Consider the following 15,004-nt stretch of genomic DNA (forward strand, 5'->3'; position numbering starts at 1 on the left):
ATGTCAATTATTGCCTCTTTCCTTTGCCAATTTCAATAGCCATAATTAAACCAGGAGTGATGCCCACTATAGTGCTTGCCCAACATTCAGCTTGGAATACGTATCCCATGACCTTGGTCTTATTTTTCCTTTATTATCCTTTATTACATGAAACTTTAGCCAGGGGTTGTTACACAATGAGGTAACACCTTAAATCTTCTAAAGCTTTCTTTCAACTATTTTATTGAGGTTTATAGTATTTTCTAAATATATTTTATTGAGAGGTAGTAGGTAATTGAAATATATAAAAGGAGGAACTCTTCTCATTTGAAAGGCAAAAGTTCAAGAGGAGGAAATACCCTCTATGAGGCCAATTCCATCATCATTTTTTAGGTGAAAGGGAATAAAGACATTTTGGTGAAGTTATTTCATCACAACTTCTTTTGTTATAAATCACATTGAAGTTTGGGCTGCCAAATTAAATATGTTGGTGTATCCCTCATTCTAGGGTTGTATACAAATTCTTTATGGGTTGTTTGTACTTGTAGAAGGGATTTTAAGAAAAGTGTTTCATCTCTTTTTATATATTGAAGTAAAAAATATGATAACAAAGAAAAGGTTGCATCTTGTTCTATTTCCGAAGATTGTTTGTTGCTCTCTTTTACATTAATTTTTGCATAAAATAATAGTTGGAATATAATTGAAATAATAGTTGGCTTATAATTGGAGGTGAAATAACATCTTTAATAGTGAAATCATCTGTAATATTCGTACTAGGAAATTAATAGTGAAATCAAGAAAATCACAACATGCAACACAAAATCCAAACATGCAATTAGGAAACCACAAATTTCCCAAAATCTACACCAAGATGAGCCATTTTATTATCAAATCAAGGAGAGTACAATATATACATGGAGTATGTGCACTCGGTCTTGCTAAAGGAAGCTAGAAAAGTCCTAGGTGAGAGAAAGGTGTTGCCCTGATGCTAAGAAGTACTTCTCCTTCAACCCCTGCGCTGGCCCAAAAATTTTGTTGTTGGCTAGAAAGGAATTGGTGTTTGAACCTTCTAGAATGCTTAGAAAATTATGTAAAACCAACTGTAGGCTCTCCTCACAAAACCTACAAAGACCCAAAAAGGGTTAGGCCTCGTTCCAACCACTCAGTAAAGCCCCAAATAAAGTGAGTTCCTCCTCCAACTGGTTATTCACACCACCTTTGAATTTGCTACCAAAAAGGCCTCCAAAATACTGAGAAATCCCTCCAAATTCCCCTTATGACTCCTAGAAATTATTAGCCTCAAGCGCCTAGTCAAAACTCCCACAACACCTTTGCTCCTCAAGGGACTGTGCATGCCAAGCTAGTCCACCTCTGCGCATGGCCAAAAATAGAGAAATTTTGCTTGAGAAATGGACACCAAGTCAGCCCTCCAAACCACTGCAATTTGTTTATAAAACACTAAGGAAGTGTGCTCCTAAAAGCCCAGAACTGGGTCTACACTAAAGCCATTTCTCCCCAAGAGTGTGTGTGTCCTTCTGTTCCCACTATGCTCTAAGAATGACTCAAATTCCCCTATATAATCTCCTAGAACAACTCCAAAGTGTAGCAATAGCTCCCTTAGGGTGGCACTCGAAGTCCAACGAAGATGGAGGTGAGATCTGCCCTCGGAAATATTGTGTGCTGAACAACATTTTGTAGACTTGGATCAACAACTCTAGTGTATAAGAGAGTTCAATTGTCAAATGACCAAAATCCCCAAAAGGATGCATTCTCCTCCTATTTATCATTAAGCTCCTTCTCTCTCCATGTGGGTCCCATACATTGACCCCTTCTTGTCTTTCTCTTTCTCCACAAGTACGTGTTTTTCCAAGGGGTACGTATTCCTCTTGGGGTGCCCCCCACCATCCACTATGATTTTGATTTTCTCCCCTTTCTCCTATGTTGGAGCCTCCCTTAGCCAAAATTGCAAAGTGGGGTCCTCATAACCCACTTTTCCTAAGTCCATCATAGAAAAACTCAAAATTCTTCAAAATTGTAATTACTTATCAAAATTACTAAGTAAGAACATTACAACCCTTCCTGCCTAGATGTTGCTTATCCTCAAGCAATTGTAGTGATGGATGTTGGAGTAATTGTTCCCCGTCCCAAGTGGCATCCTCCTCTAGAGAATATTTCCACTTCACCAGAAACTCTCGAATAATCATGTTTCTGAGCCTTCTCTCTCTCACCTCCAAAATGGCCTTCAATGCCAACACCAAATGCCCCTCATCATCTAAACAGGGTAAATCAATAGCTATTGTCACTTGTTGTCTCCAACCCGCTAGTCACCCTATAAGACCCATAGAAACAGGGTTTGAGCTTCTCATCTCCCTTCTGCTTCAAAGTGGACTCTTGAATGATTGGAGCCTCAAAAAGACTAATTCCCCAATCTCAAAATGCCTCTCAACCCTATGCATATTTACATAGATATTCTATTAATTTTGGGTTGTCTGTAAGTTATCCTTAAGAGCCCTAAGAATGTCTTGGCTCTCCTATATGCATTCTTTGGCCCTCGGGTCCTTGTTGTCTCCAAACACCATATCAGCAAAGGTCAAAGCATCATAACAATATAGAGCACAGAATGGAGACATACCTATCAACATGTGGAACATGGTGTTGCAACAATACTCTCCAAGGTGATGCCACTTCAACCATGCATGCTACTGCCTGGTCACATAATTGCGCAAGTACCCTTCTGACCACTTATTCACTATCTCAGTTTGACTATTGGTTTGTGGGTGGTGATGGTGATGGTGTTGGGTGTGAGCTTCGCCCCATTAACCAAAACAACTCCTGCCAGAATACCCCTATAAATATGTTGTCCTATCACTTACTATGGGCTTACAGAGACCATGCAACCTGAACACATCCTTGAAAAACAACTCGACCACCTATGAAGCTAATGACCGAGAAGGTACGGAAAATAAATGGGTGTGCTCGTTTAGTCTATCGACCACCACATATATGGAACCCCACACCTGTGTTGTTGACAACCCTATAATAAAATACATAGATATAGTCTCCCATTTTCTCTCAGGAATAGAGAGGGGATGTAATAGAACCACAGGGTGTGTCTTCTCCCCCTTGTTCCTTTGGCAAGTATCACACTCTTGCATGTGCCTCAAAACATCCCCCTTGAGGCCCCTCCATGTGAAATTCTCCCGGATAGCTCGACATGTCTTGAGGAACCCCTAATGTCTTGTTAGTGGAGAATCATGCGTAAATTGCATGATCCTCTCCCTCAACTATGAACTAGGTACGAAATAGATCCTCCCCTTGTAATAAATCACATCATCCATCACTTGGTACCTATCATCCCCATGAGTGCTATCTAAGATCTTGCAATCTTGTCTGTCCTTAGAGTGCTCCACCAGCAACTACGACCTCCAATCCCGGCAGATACTCATAAGGGTTAATATCGCAAACCTCCTAGATAAAGCATCGACTACTATAGTATGCTTACCCTTGACATATTATATATCAAAATCGTAGGCTTAGATATTACTAACCCACTTATGTTTCCTCTTGTTAATCTCTCTCTGCTCCAAAAAGAATCAAAGACTATTATGATCAATCTTCACCCTCAACTTGTTTCGCACCAAATATTTCCAGAATTTGGCCAATGCATGCATGATGGCCAACATCTCCTTGTGATGTATGGAATATAGCCTCTCATGAACAAGGATTCTTTTCCTCTCAAACGTTATGGGGTGCCACCTTGCATCAAAATAACTCAAACGCCCTCACCAAATGCTTCATACTCCAAAGCAAAAGGTTGTGTGAAATCTATTAGTGCTAGCACTAAGAAAGTTGTTGGTTCCTTCTCGGCTTTGACAATGAATATTGCTAGCCACTGGTTAATGATAAATTTTTTTCTCTCTTGACAATGAATACTACTAGCCACCCAAGGGAGAAAAAATCCTTTGCGGTTGTTGGTTCCTTCTCAGCTTTGACAATAAATACTGAGGGAAATTTGGCACTAGGAAAGGAGAAGACAAAGGAGAAGAGAGGAGTAAAGATGCATCCACCATAAAAATGTGAAATCTCAAAACATTCAATACTCATAATAATGAATGCATCAATTACTAATGGATTATCATCATTCAATGGAAACTTCACATATAACACCTTCTTGCAAGCCTTCCATGCCTTATTAGCCCTAAAAAAGAACTAGCTATGGATACTTTTGGGTTAACCTCAAATACATTATGTATAATTTTGTAATATGTTTATCATCATTGATCCTCAAATAAAAGTAACCCTTTGCTACATTTTCCCAAACCTTCAATGAGCTTATTAATGCTTTATGGGAAGAGGTATGAATTCTTGCTCTTTTCTTTATATTTTTTATTTTATTTTTTTCTTCATTTTCTTAGAACATGAGATTTTTTTCTTCACGTTTTCTTTATATTAAGATTATTTTGGTTTTCATTTTCAAAATGATGTAATACATAAAATAGTCAAAGGAAAAACACATGCAGTGTATGAAAATAGAACAATATGACAATACTAGTTTATTAAAATAAAGTGTTACTCAATTTTTTTTTTTTTTTCAACAATATGTTCTATACTCAATAAATGGCGATTTAATGGACAAAACCTACATCTCTAACTATCCCTTCAAGGAATAACCAAATGAATTCCAAACAAAAAAAATTAGTATAATAACGAAACCATATATATATATATATATAATTTCAAATACAATATTTTTCCTTATCATTTGCATTTATTTGATTATCCAACCTTCATATCATTATCTGATAATCCATACTTTGAACAAGAAACCATGACAAAACCACTCCTAATAAGAATATATGTATTTGTAATATCTAAGTGGCCATATGAGCATTTTGTTGTTTCTCCACTACCCATGAGTGTCTATGGCCCCATTAGAATCAACATGATATCACCTCAACATCGTAGCACTTACTATGTTGCAGCAAACATCCATAGCCTCAACAAAGATATATGAATTTCCTCATTAAATAATATGAGTGCTCTCCTTTTTTATTTTTTATTTTTAAATAAATATGTATATCTTCAAGGCACACATTCAAAAGGCACTTATGTGTTACAAAATAAGAAACAATCAAATTAACTAACATCAAGTATTATCATGTGTTGTGGGAGAATAACCACTTAGTGGATGCTTTTACTAATCAAGCCACATCATTAAATGGGCTATGAACAAAGTCAATGGTATCATGACTGGTCAACCTAGTATAAATGACTAAGACAAGTATCATGCAATTAAGGCTTCACATGGCACACAACATGGAAACATTGCCAAATAGTAGGGTGAGTAAAGAGAATAGATCAAAGATGCCCCTTTTCATACCCAAGCTCTTGGATGTATAATAATTTGAAGCAATGGTAGGACATTTCACCCATGTAATTGGGAATATGGCTTTATGACCTTGGGAATTGAAAGGTGGAGAATATGGATTTAAGGTTTGCATGATAGCCTATTGAGTTTTGTCCATCTAATTCAAGTTGCATGGTTTTGTTATTTTTAATTTATTTTGTAGGTGAACTCATCCTCTAACCCTTTTGAGCTCAAGAAGGCTTGCACTTAGCCAAATGGTTTCAATTTTTGGCTCTTTAGGTTTTAATGCTATTCTTATATTTTCTCTAAGTGGAATTTCATTTTTTTCTATAAATTTTGTTTGAATTTTCTATTTGAGGGTACACAAACATTACAGTGTCTACAATGAACGAACATTAGGTTTCCTAAGGATTGAAAGTGAAACAAAGAAATTGAATAGAAAGCAATATAAAGAATTTGAAAATAATGTTAAGCTTTTACTATAACAGATTATTGATGGATGCATGAGAATAAACACTAGGTTATTACTCAAATTAAACAAGAAGCATAAGCATTCTTCTTAAAAATGCACAAATAAAAAATGAACTAATCATCATGCTTTGTATTTAAATTTAATATTTTCTAAAATCATCATAGCCTTAAATTTATTCTACAAAATCTATACTATAAAGAAATACCAAAAGTTTTACCAAATAACCTAAATAGACCTTATAAAAGGCTTATACTATATAATCTTTTTTTTTTAATGTAAAATAAAATTTTGTTATAATCTTTCTGTACACTCTATTATAGTTACTATAAAATCTTTTGATTCAAATTAAAAGATAAAGTAACAAAATGAAAACCAAAAACCAAATTCATAATATTATATATTAAGAATAACTCATAATATTAAAAGGTACACATTACCTGACATATCTAAAAGTTATCTGAATTTGTTAACGTATTTTTTTAAATATCACAAAGTTGTGTCCATTACCAGATATATAAATTTGAATTTATTAGTTTAACAAGGTCTCGTTATACATGGAAATTGAACCGAGCTACCAAGTACCAACATTTGCAAAGGAGGAAGAGACTTAAATTGAATGGTGGCTATTCCAACATCGTTATCCACATAGAGAGAGATTCCGTTCTGCTCCCTTTTTTATTAATATAACTATCTGCTCGCTTTCAGAATGGGCCGTACTCGGCATGCTTTTTCATTTGCTCATGGAAGAAGTTTTTCTTCTCAGAATGAGCAGTAGCCGGCATGACTTTCTGTGAGTACACTGTATGATTTTCCATTTGTTCATGGAAAGAGTTTCTCCTTGCAGAGTTGAGGATGGTTTTATCTGCTACAATGAAATAAGCCGAACCGCTGACTGTTACCAATGAAATACACACCACACGACATCAACATACAGTTCACTAAACAGTTATAGAGAGAGAGAGCAGCAATATTAGCCAGATCGATATTGAAATAAATAAACTGCGTGCTTCCTAGCAAAACATTTTCAGCAAACAATTTCAATAGTTATAGAATCCTTAATCAGGCACGCATTTATGCAATGCAATGGCAGCCTTAAGTATTCAGTACACTGAAAAAAAAATGATAGATATTGAGGAGAAATAAGTGACTGCAACATAACATTTGAGGATGACATGGCCGCAATGTTTAATAAATTAATGACTTACTTGTAGAGATGATAAGCGCCTGTGCTGTATGGTTGAGGTTAGCCCTTGCCCAAGGTATAGCCCTTGCTCCCAGCACCTACAGATAATTATTATTTAAAAGTCCGTGTTAAACATTAACCTAACCTAGCAGTTAATAACCATGCTCAATTACATGAATATGAAAATTAATTAAGATGTTGAAATCGATTGAATTGTAGTACTCATAGATTGCAGCATTAACAATAATATACTCATAGATTAATTATTAAGTCTGTGTTAGAAATTAACATAACCTCTAACATAACCTAGCTGGTTAATAACCAGGGTCAATTTAACTTTTCAAGACCTTATTTTGATGGAGCCGTACAAAATGGTATATGTGTTTGTGGGGTCTACATAGCCATGGAAGAAGATTAGCAGTTTGCCATCAACTGGAATGGGAAAAAGGAACAAACAACAAAGCCTAGGCAATGGCTCTATCAAGGCTTCTTTACATCAGCTTATTCCTAAATATTCAGTCCCTGCAGATCTATGGTAACTCTAAAATCATAATAGATCATGTCACAACCAAAAGTTTTATAAAAAATCAACACCTTTCAGCTTGGATGAACAGAATTGACACACTCTAGAGGAGGAAGAAGGATTATATTATACATTATGTCAACAGATCTCAAAATACTCAAGTAGAGGATTTGTCAAAGAAAGGGCTCCTAACTCAAATGGGCAAATGGAAAATGGAAAATGGGCATAAAAATGGAAGCCGAAACTTACTCGATTCAAGATTTTTCTCTACCCGGCACATAATTTTACTTGTTCATATCAATTTCCCAGGTATGTTCTCTGCAACTGTTTTTCTTGCTCATATTGCATACTTTCTCCCAGCTGACAGATGACACTCCCAAAAGGGGTTTTTCCTATCTAGGCAATCTATCTGGAAAAAGTTTTGTTTTTCCTGAAGTATACCTCACATATTCATCTTTTCTTTTTCTGGTACCTTTTGGTATAATAGACTTTTAGACATTTTTGCACTACACTATTCCCCTAAAGTCTGTACTGTCAAAAAATTTCTCTCATTTCAATCTATAAAGATGTATTGGACATTATCTGATTTTAATACAATCAAGCTTTTTTCTTATAAAAAAAACCAAAGTCAATTATATGAATATCAAACATAATCAAAATATTGCAAAATATTGAATTCGTTTGAATTTAATTCGCACTTAATGTTACAGCATTAACAATAATAATACTTACTGTGGGGATGGTGGAAGCTACGCAGGCAATTGCAGCTGCCTTGGCCCCTGCGCTCACTGCTTCTGTATGCATGCATATTTATATTCATCACTTTCATGTCCACACATTTATAGTCAACACTATATCCTTTTTGTGAAATTAAACTTCTCTAATTGAAAATATTTTTTGCTGAATAATCACATATTAGTTATTTGGTATCCATGTTTTAACCCATTAATTACATATTAGTTATTTGGTATCAATGTTTTAACCCATTACTAGAGTTCATCATCGCGACAAAGATAGAGGAACAGGTCTCTGGTTCTGAACCCACCACTGGAGTTCATCCTATAGAAATATGTTTTTCCTTATTTATCTAAACTCCAATGATGGGTTCAAAACATTGGCACCAAATACCTAACATATAATTATTAGGAAAGAAGTTGTTTTCAACTTTATCTTTTTATTTGGGAAAATGAATTTAATCACATGACCTCTGTTACGGCCATTCACAATGCAGAATAGCCCAAAAAGATGAATATGAGAGAAAAAAAGGAAGTTGAGGTAGATTCATTAGTTACCCTCGGAGCATTGCTTTGCTCTGAGAATTTTCATGTCAGCCTGCTGATTTGGACGCGCCATCTCCTCGACCGCGGTGCTGTAATAATGCCCTCCAGATCAGACAAAAGAAGATTATGAGAAACTGAATGCTTGATACGGGAAACTCAAGAATGGTGGTGGTATATATAGAAAAATAGAAAGAAAGAACGTGGGATGTAAATCAGTGGGTGATTCGTGTCATAAGGTAGAGAAGAGTGTAAAACACGGTAGAGAAGAGAACGAGAAAAACACGGTGAAGTGGGGTGGGAATTTGTGGTTTCGAGATTGACAAAACCATGGGTTCGGTACCGTGGGTGTTAGAGTGTGGAGGATTGTGAGTCTTGGCTTCTGACAATACAAAAGAGAGAAGAAAATGCGCGCACTTGTAACTCTAATATATTCAAATACCAATGACATTTGCATCTATATTTGCATGTTGGTCATTTGTGGTTTCGAGATTGAGAAAACCATGGGGCAGTGCCGTGGGCGTTGAGTATGATGTCAGTCCAACTACAACTATGAACTTTAATTTCTTATAATGGAGCAACTACGCCCCAACTAGATTCAGAAGCCGCTCATGCTCCCCGGGTTTGGGTTCGAATTGGGTTTTGTCGCGGGCAACACACCCGCTTCGCTGCTGTGTGAGTGGGTGTGGAGTGAGTGTATCCTCCGTGTTTTTTATTTGCAGCACACAATGTGTGCAAATTAGCTGGCTCCCCGCATAGTATTGTATTATTTCCATGTGGTGCCCCACATTTTGGGTGAATATTTCACTCATGGTCAAAGATATAAAAGTTGGTATAATGATATAAAGAGTGTCAAACATGGCATCAATAGAATTAGATTATGACCATCCACAAGGGATGAAATACTATTTTCAAACACATAAAAAATAGTATTAATTATACAAAGAATGTCAAACATAGAATAAATGTTAATGATTCAATATTGTTAATTAAGTTAATTATTAATTATATTTTTAGAGAAAGGATAAGTTAAAGTTAAAATAAGGTTAAATAAAATCAAAGGGAATTTTTGAAATTAAGGAGAGTTAAGATAAAGGTTAAAGAAATTGAAGGTAGTTCAAAATGATCTAAATAATTGAGAGATTAAAAATAAAAATACAATAAAAATATTAATTTTTTTTTTAAGAAAATTAAATTAATATTTAATAAGAATAAATTAGAATTAAATTATTTTTATTAGGATTATGGTATAGATTAATGTATTAGTTATTGATTAGAAGAGGAAGAAATACATAAAGAATTAATAATTAAAATTAAAAAGGGAAGAAAATGAAATTAAATGAAAAGATTTAGAGAGAGAAAAATAGAGAAAGAGAAAGATCAAAAAGACCATTAGATTAAGACATGGTTAGATTATGATTAGAATATAATAAAGAGATAATATTATTAGTAGAATAATCTAGAATTACAATATTAGATTAAAGAATAAAAGAGTAAAATTAAAGGATTAAAGAGAGAAGGAGAAAATAAAAGTGGGCAGTTGGGTTTTGCGAGGAGGGGTAGGTGGGAGATAGCGGGGGAGGGAAAAGAAGAAAGAGAAAAAGAAGAAGGAGGAAACACAATAAAGGAGAGGAAAAGGGGAAATCAGGTGACAAGGGAAGGGGGACAAGGACTAACATCATAGTTAGAGGTATTAGGTTTAAAAGACAAAAAATGGATAGTGGGCTTCCAAGAATGGCTAAGATGGTATCCATCTTTTTTATTAAAGTTGATAGGGTGGTTTTTTATTTCAAGAGCTTCCTTAATGACATGGTTTGAGTGGAGGGGGGTAGAGGTCAGGGTTTTGGTTTTATCAAAAGAAACTAAATGTTTGATAGTGTGGGTGTGTTTTGCAATGGAAAATTTAGCGACACGGTTATGGTAGGTGTCAACCATATGTTTCTTAAGGCGGGCTTTGAAACATCTCCCAGTTTGTCCTATGTAAGACATACCACAGGAGCAAGGGATCTCATAGGCCCTGGGGCCAAGAATAGGGTCATAACACAGTGCTCCAAAAGCTCACATCATCATATTATGGAATGTGAAAATATACATACTAAACTTCCATATTTCCAAATCCAAAAGAAATAACGTCGTCAAAAATTAAAATATAGGTACCAAACTTTAGAATGATGTCATTTAGATTTTATTATCAAAAATAAATTAATGAATTTATAAATACCTTGATTGATTTCAAATTCGACCCTACGCCAATGACTTAGTTCATAAGTCCTCTTCTCGTCTTCCATCCACAAGTTTGCATCATCCATGATCGCCTTTTTATCAAAATGCAAAAATATTAGAAAGGTTGGCATTTTAATAATTATTTTGAAATTATGATTTAATGTTTTTGTATGTAAAATATATTTGAAAAAAATATTAGACTTTTAGTGGGGGATTTTATGAGTCACCATTACCAGGGTTTTCTTCCTTTATTGGACTAGTAACACGTGACCATTGTTTGAATTATGTGTCATTTGTTTTTTGGGGGAAGGTAATGGAATTGTAACGAATTGTTTGTACTAAAAGTGGCCTTTTCTGAGATTGATCAGGAGTTGAAACGATGGCGAGTGCTAGGGTTTGTGTTTGCAGAGATCTGTTAGCGGCCGCAGCCGGTCCAAAGTCTGGTGCAGGTGCTGAAGGCGGACCAGGGCTCGGAGCTACGGGGAGAGCTGCTCGTTACGACGCTGAAAGGGTTCGCTCCGTGAAATGGCGCAGTCAAACGACCCAAATCATTTCAGATCTCCGCGGCAGTGTATCAGTGGGGTTTGTTCCCTTAAGGAATTATGCGATTCGCCATCCAGACATACTGCCCTTAGAGGCCAGGACGCGCCAGACACAGATCGCACGGAGTAATGGCAGGAGGGGTCTGCATGCTGCAGATCTACGCCCTCCTTCAATTCATTGGCCAGAACTTTGCAGATCCGGCCTAAATCGATCTGATCCAGCCAGCATTCGCCCCAGGCAGCAGATCGGTGGCACAACGCATAGATCGAGCAGAGGGTTCGTAGATCCAGACAAGCACAAAGATAGACGACCCAAATCGAGGCCAGATTTGGAAGATTATTCACAGCCAGAGCAGGTAAGAGCAAATCGTTTTCAGATTTTCATTAAACCCCCTGAGGGGAAAACCCGATTAGTATGGGTTCATGCAGGAGACACCATCCAGCAGCTGAAACAGCAGATATGGACAGAGATGGGATACCCAGTTCAGATCCAACATCTGGTCAGTGGTAGGCGGTCCCTCCAGGACCCTAGAACGATGAAAAGCTATGAGATCAGTCCAGGAACAAACATAGTTTTAAACCTGAGGCTGAGAGGAGGGGCTCAGCCTCAGGGACAGACAAGTTCCTCAGGGGGAGTCAAGGGGAAAGGGACAGCTCCCCAATACGGCTCATCCTACAAAAATATCCTACAAGGAAACAAAAACTCAGGGCCCTCTCCAGACCTCGGCGGATATAAACCAAAGCCATACATAGTAGATCAGCTAGGGCAATCCCCAGCTCTGAACCTGGACTCTACAGGACTTGATGATTTCGTTAAGTCCTATGAAACGCAGGCCCTTATATGCCGTTTTAACAGTTTTTGGCCCAAGCCAATGGATCTATTCCACTGGATCTTTACCAATTGGACCATGGAATGTGATATACATCTATGCTCCAAGGGGTTCTTTATAGTAAGATTTACAACCAAGGAAGTCAGAGATACAGTCATCAGCGCTAGGCCTTGGTTTTGGGGAATAGCAGGGCTGTTTATGACCCCATGGTTTCTAGATTTTGACCCAAACAAAATGACTGTATCCACAGTGCCGGTTTGGGTCCGCCTGTACAACCTTCCCCTTCACTTCTGGAGTGAACAAGTACTGGAAGGAATTGGGAACAGCATAGGGAAATATATCAAAACAGATCTGGAAAGGATTGATGAAAGGATCTACACTTTCGCACGCATCTGTGTGGAAGTAGATCTAAGCAAAGGGCTGCCGGATAACATTAGGCTGATCTACAAACAACAGAATTGGATGCAAGCACTAGACTATGAAAACACCGCTTTCAGATGTAGGCTCTGTAGACAAACAGGACACCTGCAAAGCACATGTCCAGAAGCCAAGAAAACAAACAGTAAAAAGAAGCAGAAAGGGAAGCAGAGGAAAGGATGGCAATTCTCCTCCCCAGACTCAGAGGACGAAGAGTCAGAAGCAGCGGAGGAAGAGCCTCCAGCAGAGAATGCAAAGTTTTCACAAGAAAAAGAGACTCAAAAGGGTACCACACCAGTCACAGAGGACTCACAGTTTCACCCAAATCAGGCAGAGAAGAATCAGGCAGAGATGACAAGAGCGGATCAAAGTATGGGAGGCATCAAGCGACATCACCTCTCAGATACCTCAGACTCAGAAAAAGAAATAGGCTCACAGAATGCAGAAACACAGCTGGTCATTGCTACGATCGAGCCCACTCAAGGAGAGTGGCGCAAGGTCAAAAAGAAAAAGGGGAGAAAAACTTGAAGCATGAGTTTTACTCACAGCCGGAATTCAGTTTCTTCTTGCCTTTTTCTTTTCTCTCTCCTCTTTTCTATTTTTCTTATTCTTTGTGCATGTTAGTCTTCTAATGTTGCGTGGGGTGCGAAAGCACTCGAGCCCATGTGGCAATTTACGGAATGCTTCAATGCATCTGCTAGTGTAACTTTTCATTAATTTTTTAATAAAAGGTTACCGTTTTTTTTCCTTGGAGAAAAAATATTTTAATCTTCAATCCTTTAGATGTTATAAAGATAAAAAAAAAAAATGTTGATACATTATGTTTTAGGAAATTTTTGATATTTAATTTAATTGTGAATATTTTTATTTTAATAATGGTAATTTTTTTCATTGTCCTAATTGAAATAAATAAATTATTTTTGAAATAATTTAACGGGTGCTTAGCTTGAGTTGTATATATGGTGGTTTACTATCCCATCCACCTGGATTGAATTCCATGGGGACATGGCCTGTCATAGTAAGGCTAGAAGGATAGACGTCTTGTTGGAGTCTGGGATTCAATATTCTCTCCCTAGGCGGAACTATGAGTTTCTAATATATGTGGGTTATGGGTTGTTGCGTATATCCGGGGAGCTTGCTAGTTCCCTATCAAAATTATTTCATTGAAATTTTAGATTAGATTATTTTATTGGAATATCTTGATATTCATTTATCTTTTTATTTTTTTATCAAACCATACTTTCTCTTTAAAATTTAGATTAAAAAAAAATTCAAAAGGAAAACCCCTAATTTTATTCAACCTGAGAACACAGAACAAAATTACATTATGTAGATGTTGTTAAGCATTCGATCATGCCAGCCTATCAGTTGATGCACAAAAATAAAAGAAAAAAACTATAAAAAATTACATATTTTTGTCGGGGCTAAGTGTGATAGAAGTCACTTAGCTTCCCCTTTTTCCCTTTCTTTTTCTCGACGTTTCGCCAGAATCATTGGTTGGGAGAAGTGGTTACTATTGCCAATTGATTGTTCGTTTCCTTCAAGGGGACTTCTTTGTCTGAGTTTGAGCTCTCAAATATATGGGATCTTTTTATCCCCCTTGATTCATTTTCAATGGGTTTTCCCCTTTTTGTTGCTCTTATACTATAATATATGTTGATTCAGTACCCTTTCAGCTTTGAGCCACTATTCTTGACTAATCTCTAGCTCCTCCATTTGTTTGGGTGTCAGGTTGTGTCTATGCATCCGTATTTGGGTTATATTCCATGGCTGCTTCTACTTTGTCTTCTTAAGTGTCGAGAAACTGCCAATTGTGACAACCCCAATTGCTTGTACTCATGTATGCAATATAAATACTTTTATAAAAGAAATATGGTCTAAGTTATGGGACAATGATTCCAAAGACTGAGGAGGATAATTTCTTGGGATTTTAATTTCTATGACAACCAAGGAGGTTGGTAGGTATGCATTCTAATTAAGTTGGAGCATACCATTAAAGAGAAGGCTAGGCAAGAGGGCAGGGCCCATGCTTCCTTGAAGGAAAATGCACTCAAAGGAGGACACAAAAAAATAAATGGGATGGCAACATCATTGAGGAGGTGACGCCCAAAGCATGTAAGCGCAAGAGAGTCGTTGGACCGCAGTCAACAAACAAGGGAGTGGGGAGACATGGCACAACCCCATAGGGTA

At 36.9% G+C, this 15,004-nt stretch overlaps 1 protein-coding gene across 1 annotated transcript; it reads right to left on the reverse strand.

The window, feature by feature from the left end:
* Positions 1-6,332: 6,332 nt before the first annotated feature.
* LOC149238534 (early nodulin-93-like) lies at positions 6,333-9,063 on the reverse strand. Its single transcript, XM_089366998.1, has 4 exons — positions 8,818-9,063; positions 8,258-8,319; positions 7,025-7,100; positions 6,333-6,711 (listed from the first exon to the last, which is right to left on the reverse strand). The coding sequence occupies exons 1-4, from the start codon at positions 8,876-8,878 to the stop codon at positions 6,521-6,523; spliced, it is 390 nt and encodes a 129-aa protein (XP_089223124.1). The 5' UTR covers positions 8,879-9,063; the 3' UTR covers positions 6,333-6,520.
* Positions 9,064-15,004: the final 5,941 nt, after the last annotated feature.

This window comes from Pinus tabuliformis, chromosome 8 (genome assembly GCF_031772625.1).
Source record: "Pinus tabuliformis cultivar Carrire ecotype Pingquan chromosome 8, CPIR1, whole genome shotgun sequence".
In the NCBI taxonomy this organism is placed as follows: domain Eukaryota; kingdom Viridiplantae; phylum Streptophyta; class Pinopsida; order Pinales; family Pinaceae; genus Pinus; species Pinus tabuliformis.